This window comes from Rhamphochromis longiceps, linkage group LG9 (assembly GCF_057381845.1).
Source record: "Rhamphochromis longiceps isolate RC_006_pf linkage group LG9, R_longiceps_female_GT1.1, whole genome shotgun sequence".
Lineage (NCBI taxonomy): Eukaryota > Metazoa > Chordata > Actinopteri > Cichliformes > Cichlidae > Rhamphochromis > Rhamphochromis longiceps.
In genome coordinates, this window is record NC_140565.1 from 6,349,660 (window position 1) to 6,357,297 (window position 7,638).

General features: G+C 40.1%; 2 protein-coding genes across 2 annotated transcripts; one reads left to right on the plus strand and one right to left on the minus strand.

Annotated features, from left to right (window-relative positions):
* Positions 1-447: 447 nt before the first annotated feature.
* LOC146661596 (uncharacterized) lies at positions 448-3,167 on the plus strand. Its single transcript, XM_085418082.1, has 3 exons — positions 448-761; positions 871-1,152; positions 1,645-3,167. Exons 1-3 carry the CDS (start codon positions 545-547, stop codon positions 1,794-1,796), a joined length of 651 nt encoding a protein of 216 aa, XP_085274208.1. The 5' UTR covers positions 448-544; the 3' UTR covers positions 1,797-3,167.
* On the minus strand, positions 2,989-5,399 carry LOC146661597 (uncharacterized). Its single transcript, XM_085419486.1, has 5 exons — positions 5,001-5,399; positions 4,777-4,877; positions 4,195-4,372; positions 3,773-4,144; positions 2,989-3,508 (listed from the first exon to the last, which is right to left on the minus strand). Exons 1-5 carry the CDS (start codon positions 5,376-5,378, stop codon positions 3,194-3,196), a joined length of 1,344 nt encoding a protein of 447 aa, XP_085275612.1. The 5' UTR covers positions 5,379-5,399; the 3' UTR covers positions 2,989-3,193.
* Between the last annotated feature and the right edge of the window lie 2,239 nt (positions 5,400-7,638).

Consider the following 7,638-nt stretch of genomic DNA (forward strand, 5'->3'; position numbering starts at 1 on the left):
CTCGACCTCCCGGTCGGCTTCGAGCCAGCGTCCGAAGAATGCAGCTAAAAGTTTTGCGAGATCTCGCAAAAGTCCGTCTTAATTTTTTTTTCTCCCATGTCCCCTGCGGGGCTCCGTACGAGAGAGAGGGTGAGAGAAAGAAAGAAAAAAAAAACGGCTCGCGATAAGGAGCCGGCTCGCGTCGTTCACGTCAAAGAACCGGCTCTAAGAGCCACTTCGTTCGCGACCGACCCATCACTATTGGCTCTGCCAGACTGGCTACAAATACAATCAAATTGAAAAAAAAACAAACAAAAAAAAAACAAAAACAAATTGAAAAACAACGTACTACTGCCAGGTATTGGGACAGTGGGACAGTGTTTTGTTCTTTCGCGTGGCGAGTTGGGATGGTCAGATTAGACTCCTTAGACTTAAAACTCCTTAAATTGCTGCAATAGCTAGGTTTCATTTGACGTAGACGTGACGTCGACGTAAAGCGCGAAATTTGACTGGCGGTCGGAAGTGAAAAAGATAAGCGCAAAATCACAGACAGACAGTACGCAAAATGCCTATGTCCTGTTGTGTTTACGGATGCTCCAGTAGGTCGACCAGAGAAACTGATAAACGGTATTTTAGGGTACCAAAAATAGCCCAACGAAGAGGAGAAAAATGGAAAATTCTAACCGAAAAACGTAGGAAAAAATGGATTTTAAATTTACGTTTACAGTCGGGAGGAGCAGAGTCTGCCAATGCCCGTGTCTGCAGCGACCACTTCGTCAGAGGTAATGTTATGTTTGCAAACGAACTTATTAGCATTAGGTTGTCGTTAAATTCTCGTTTACTTAGTGCTTTTAAGTTAGTAGTCTAATATTGACTTGATTGGGACTATAGGCTGCCCAAGTGCTTTGGATGACGAAGAGTCGGAGGACTGGGCTCCGACGGTCAATCTCGGCTACGAACGAAAACCCAGATCGGAATCAGTTGTCAAACGAGAGAAAAGAATGAAGCTTAAGGCAGAACAGCATCGATGTGCAGAGGCGATTTTGGATATGCAACAGACGGCTGAGAGCCCGGATTTGAGCCTAGTGACAGTGGAGAACCCCGAACTGCAGCTTCCAGCTGAGAATCCACAACCAGAAGACTTCAGTGTGAATGAGACATTCACTTATCCAGGTAAGATATTGTGCTGAGATGTAAAACAAACAAGAATCATGTCAAAGAGAAAAAGATGCCATTATCTGTAATGATTATGGTCCAAGTTACATATTACATGTTTGTGATTTTTTAATCACAGAGTAAATCCATACCATTTTATTCAGAAAAAAAGAAAAAGTGGCACTTATTACCGTCAGGCACACACCACAGGTTTTTGTACACTGCTATGGTTCTTATATTGCCAGATTCCAGACAGTCTCCTTTCACAGATAAGTAAAGATATCCGTAATGTAAGGTTTCTGTGGTGAGAAACATATAAATATATTTTTTGTTTAGACGCAACATGTTTTTTTGTTGATTAAAAAAAATAATTACATTAAATTAACATAGTGAATTAAACACATTACACCAGATTCTAATAGCCCACTAAAAAACTCCTACAGTGAAAATGAGTAAAAATTGAGGTTGCCTCTATTATGCTGATTATGCTCCCCCACTGTTATATTGCAGGCTGTGCGGATGCTGGATGCCAGACAGAGCTGACGATGGATGACATCGAGAAGATGGAGGATGTTTTGAGACAGAACACAGCAGAGCTGGTTGATCTTTGGAGCAAGGCTCTGGACACACAGTTCAGCCAGGAGGCTTTTGAAAAAAATTAAGACAAGACAACGTTCTACACAGGGCTCCCCAACTTCTTAGTTTTAATTCAGATTTTTGAACTGTGCGAGCCCTATATCACCTCGGGACCTATGTCTTTGTTGTCCAAATTTGAACAATTCATACTAGTTTTGCTGAGGCTGAGACTAAATCTGCCCCTGAAAGATTTAGCTTTCAGGTTCAATATTTCTCTGTCCACTGCTTCTAGAGTTTGGCATAAAGTAATTGACATACTTCATAAAAGGTTAGAGTTCCTAATTGAGTGGCCAGAGCGACATGTTCTTCAAGCTACGATGCCACTGAGTTTCAGACAGGCATTTGGATGTAAAGTGGCTGTGATTGTTGATTGCTTTGAAGTCTTTATTGAGAGACCATCAAATCTTCTTGCACAAGCTCAAACTTGGTCCAACTACAAGCACCATCACACTGTAAAATTTTTGATTGGTGTTGCCCCCCAAGGCTACGTCACTTACATATCTTCTGCCTGGGGAGGGAGAGTTAGCGATAAGCAGATCACAATAGAGAGTGGCCTCCTAAAGAACTTGTTACCTGGAGATATTGTCCTTGCAGATCGTGGGTTCAATATTGGCGATAATGTGGGGTTTTACTGTGCTTCACTACAGACACCGGCATTCACTAAAGGGAGAAAACAGCTGTCAGCCTATGAAGTGGCAGAGACAAGGAAAATAGCCAATTTGCGTATCCATGTTGAGCGAGTCATAGGTTTAGTCAGGAGGAAATATCAAATTCTGCAGAGCAGGGCTATGCCAATAGAGAACATGTCCACAAAGCCAGGTGAGACACATGCATTGATCGACAAGATTGGGGTAATTTGTTGTGCCTTATCAAATCTCTCCGAGTCTGTTGTCCCACTGGAGTAAGGGGGGTGGGTGGTAATCAATCAGTTAAAAAAAATTAAATGTCTTGTCACTGTCACGGCTCACAGAAGGGGGTGGAGAGGAAGAGTAGTGTCCAGTATCTGCTGCTTGGCTCTGGTGATAAGTAGAACAGGGTAGAGTAATAGTAGTACCTAAGTCCTGACTCCTGATTAGTCTGTAAATGTTTTCAAATGAAATATTTTTCTCCAACTGTCATATTGTGCTGGCAGTTTGTACAGTATTATACTGTGAGATGGATTGCAATCTATTTTGTTTATTTGTTTAAAAGTCTAATCTTGTAAATAAACCACCAATGTATTATTATGCTGCCTCAATAGCATTTAATCATTGTGTAGTGTTACACAACACTTAAATGACACAATTAAATGTACAATAAAATTAAATGACAATTTGTGCTCTAATGCTACGTCAGAGCAAATACAATAGCCAGAACTCATAATGACTACCATCAGGTCATAACAATATTCAAAATGTCATTATGTTGTCGTCCTTTTATCACATTACACATGTATGTTTGTAACTTGCTGTCCCAGTATTTCTGGGAGTATACTGTTTCTAAAAAAACACTCAACTTTAGGAATCGCATCATCCCAAAACTCAAGGTCAGGCAAAATCCTTTCAACAAATATGTCATTGCGGTTCCACACAACAAAGTCACAGTACTCTGCATTTGCAATGTGAAGCTGTGCCTGAATTTGGTAATAGTAGTCATGAGTTGGGTCCAGTCTGACATTATCCCCGTCACTGATGAGGCAGAAGCCCTTCTCCCCAGCACGCATGCGCAGGTTGACCGCATCTTTCTGAGAGTGTGGGCACTAAAATCACAGTGATGAGAACAACAATCAAGATTTATCTGATGAAACAGTGAAGAAGCAAAGATGATGGGTGTGGTCTGTGTTATCATAATCTCTCATTGCCCAAAACAAATGTCTATTTGACACAGACAATAAAGCCTCATCTTATCTTAATTGAACAATAGATTAGAAATTAGAAAAGGTATTTCCTGCATTTTTACTCAGTTCACTGATTCTTATGGAAAGATGTCACACCTATGGCCTTGACTACAACAGAGTCAATACCTTAATCTCGCAGATGCCAGTTCCATGACAGTCACAAGTGACTATCCCATCAGGGGAGGACCCCATGTATGGCCACTTGGGGTTCAGCCAGAGACCGCTGTCCATACATGAGAAGCCTGCATGCTCCTGGCTCATAAGCTTCTCATATGCTCCTCTGGCTTGTGCTTCATGTTTGCATCCATAACTATAAACAGTACACATGCCAAACATGAAAAGGAAATTATTACTTAGTATTGGATGTGTAAAACAGTAAAGTGATGTATTATACAATATGCCATTACCCCTCACCTGCAACCTGCCCGGCTTGATTAGATCTACCAGGAGCTTGAAGCCCCCGCCGGTATAGCCTACAGGGTCATTGAGGCACTCAAGCTTCCCCACCACGACAAGGTAGCAGTATAGGGGAAGATATTTTATCCTACTGTCACATGAAGTCCCAATATAACATTCTTTATCCTACATTTTGCTTTTTGGCTTACCTTTTTAACATGAGATGGCATCAGCCACTTGCACTGCTCTGATGTGCATGTCGCTCTCATTTTCACCCCAGCTTCAACTGCAAAAAGAACAGCTCCAACGTGCGAGCATGATTCTGATAGTCTGGAAATAGAGCACATAATCTTTTTAACATGAAATGCAATATTTACAGTACATTTTGATGATGCATAGCTTACTAATACTAATGTGCAATGGCACTTTATTTGAAGTAACATGTTTATTCATTAACTCTTTCTCAACAGCCTATAGAGAAATCATTATCTAAGTGATGACATGACTGAATAGTTCTACCCTCTATCTGAAAAATGCATCTGAGTGTCATGAGGGATCTAAGGCAATAACACAAATTCTTAGCTGATGAATTCTTAGCTAAAAGAAAACACTCTCTCCCCACTACTACTGAAGTACACCTGCAAAATGCTAGCAGTGCCCTATGCGTATATGTGTGTGTGTGTGTATGTGTGTGTTCTCATTGCAATAACATCCTACTTAATTAGGCTACTAACCCTGCCATACAATTGCAATGAGCTGCAATCACTTCTCCATCCTCCTTTGCAATTACCCAAGTCTTCAGAGGTGTCTCGTTAGACCGCTGAGAATGGTTTACCTTGAAACAAACAACTGTCACTCTAACGAAGTCCTAAGGATGTGGCATGTTTGTTGACGTTAAAGCCGCTACCGCTAACTGTTAGCGTGTTTAAGATAAAGCAATATAAGAACAAACACTCACCCTTGCAAACACCAAACTGTATCCATCACGGAGACGTTTTGTTCCAAGGTTGTGGACCCACCCGCTGACAAAAAAATTGTACGCCTCCAGACTCTTGAAAGCTTTCATTTGCTGCCTAGTGTAGTAAGAAGTCTGGAGGACCAAGTAGTTGGTGATATCCACAGCCTCGATAGTAGGCAAATCCTTTACTTCTGTGGTGTATTCGGACATTTTCAAAGAATACGGATCACGTCCGATATATTTTTTAACTATCTGTTTATATCTCTCCCGAGAAACGGGGTCTAAAGTTGCACAATAGCTGCTCTCCTGACTCTCCACAGTGTCCTCCATGTTTACTTCCGCCCTCCACTCAAAAATCGCGCTGCCTCCGCACGTCATCAGAACCACGTGACCGCAACCCAACTATTTGCTAATTGCAGCAAGTATAGTGGCAGTAGCCATACCTGACAGTCTGTCTCCTCCTCTAAAGACGTTCATCAGTGGTGATCTTGCTGCTTAACACTCACTTGTAAATAAACCTTTAAAGTCTTCTAATGGTTGCAGGCTGCTCTTTGGGTCAAAAAAATTAGAAAACTATGACAGCTATATGAATCAAAGCAACCCAAACCAGGGCGAGGATATGATACTGTGTGAATAGCTGAGAACAGTAGTATATATGTATTTTGTGTGTTTACTAAGAGTATCATATTACAGATGACTTTCTATACACCTGCTGTACTGCGGCATGTAAAAAGCAATGAAAAAGAAAAAAGGAAAGAGACAAAAAAAAAACAACTTTCATCTATCCATAGATGATTTTTAAAAAATAATTTACTTAATATTGTCAGGTTTTATGGTCTGGCAGGCAAAGTAGAACCCAAGTGCAGGACTGCGAACGTACGAGGTAAAAGTCAAAACAGCTTTTTTGCTGAAGACTTGCGAACTTAACAAAACATGAGTCAGGAACACACACGAACATACACACAAGATGGTGATTAGAGAAGTGGAGACAGCTGGGAGCACAGCATCGAGAAATCAGGAGTAACAAGAAAGGAGAGGCAAAACTGAACATAACACACACAAGAGAAAGGACTCTCAAAATGCAACAGAGTAACTTCCACAGGATACGCTGAAGACAAGACACAGAGATGGAACTTGGAGACAAAACTAGAATCAGAAATATAGATAACAAACTCATTACAAAAAGCAAAACTCAAGATTAAACTGCACAGAACTTGAATTTAAATACAACCCCTTGTGCAAAAGAAAGAATCTTGACTCCACAACAAAACTCAAAATGCTGGGTCAATGACCTAGGACCATAACATATACTGAGAAAGACAGCACATGTAGAACTTTTTTTTGTACCATGTAACACATCCTACCACCATTTTACTTTCAAAATATACATAAAAAAATAGTGTGAAAAACAAACCAAAAAACCTGGGTTTCCATAGCATTTTAATAGCACGTCTACTCAAAAACAACGTAAAAATTAAGAAAAGATCTCGAACTGGTCTGTCCATTTCATATAAATTAAGAAAATGTTTTTGGATATATTCTAGAATGAGACACTATAAACATGCATTTTTATTTCTAATATTTCTAAATATTAGACAGATATTTGCAGAGATTGCATTTGTGACATTGTTTTAATGCCTGATTACATTCATTACATACTATATATATTTGTGTACATTTGGTAGAGTATACTTTTGGTGATTTTGTCTTTCCTGCTTCTTCATCCAAACACTATTCCTGTCTCCCCATATCCAACAAGTCAATGTCTATTCAGTGTTCTGATTTATGGCCTGCTATTGTTGTTGCTTTGTGATATTGTTGAACAGTGCAGACTGTGATTGCCTCTTCAGACCCCTTGCCACTCTATACCCTGTTCTGTCACCACAGGGCCCCCTTGAGGACCTTACATACACTCTAATTGGTTTGGGAAGGATTTGGCAGCCTTTGAACTAAGGACAGCAGAGAATGTGAAGAGTGAGGCTGAGCTACTAAAAAAGAAAGAAAGAAAGAAAGAAAATGACCAAGAAAAGGAAGAGAGGAGTGGTAAAGTGAATGAGTGTTTTTTTTTTTTTTTAATCATGCACCGATAACGCTGAAACATCACAATGCTATGCATTCTACTTTTGAATAAACAACACTGACATGTGCAGTAATGCAAGTTGAATGCAAACTAGCCTTAAATTGGACAGATCAGGGTGGAGTGAAATACATTCACATGCAGACACAGAAAGGGGCGGATGAAACATGTCTGACAGACAGAAAACTGTCAATTAAAAATGATCTGTGAAAGCCAAGGCTATTTTGAAGTCAAACCTACTCCAATGTAAGTCTGATGAGTGGAGTTAGTTATGAGACACAAATTTCTTCTTTATCACTGTAACCTTTTAAAGTAATCCAGAGTGAAAGCACGTTTTTGGACAATTAGTTAATCTCCGTCATGCAACTCTCTTTTGCAGTATGCAGAAGATTTCTGAATATAAATGTCATTTTATAGACTGCCACTAACAGACATTTTGAGAGACGTGACTTGTGAAATGCCATACAGTCATGTTCACTCTGGGTTCAGCTAGCTATGAACTAGCTATGTTCATCATCTGAAATTAGCACTGAGCTCTTTCAGTCCACTTCACTTTAAGCA

Coding starts and splice junctions, on each gene's coding strand:
- LOC146661597 (XM_085419486.1), bottom strand. CDS start 5,378: ATGACGTGCGGAGGCAGCGCGATTTTTGAGTGGAGGGCGGAAGTAAAC. Junction 4,878..5,000: donor ACAGTTTGGTGTTTGCAAGG/GTGAGTGTTTGT, acceptor GTTTGTTTCAAG/GTAAACCATTCTCAGCGGTC. Junction 3,509..3,772: donor CTGGCATCTGCGAGATTAAG/GTATTGACTCTG, acceptor CTGTGATTTTAG/TGCCCACACTCTCAGAAAGA.
- LOC146661596 (XM_085418082.1), top strand. CDS start 545: ATGCCTATGTCCTGTTGTGTTTACGGATGCTCCAGTAGGTCGACCAGA. Junction 762..870: donor CAGCGACCACTTCGTCAGAG/GTAATGTTATGT, acceptor TTGGGACTATAG/GCTGCCCAAGTGCTTTGGAT. Junction 1,153..1,644: donor TGAGACATTCACTTATCCAG/GTAAGATATTGT, acceptor GTTATATTGCAG/GCTGTGCGGATGCTGGATGC.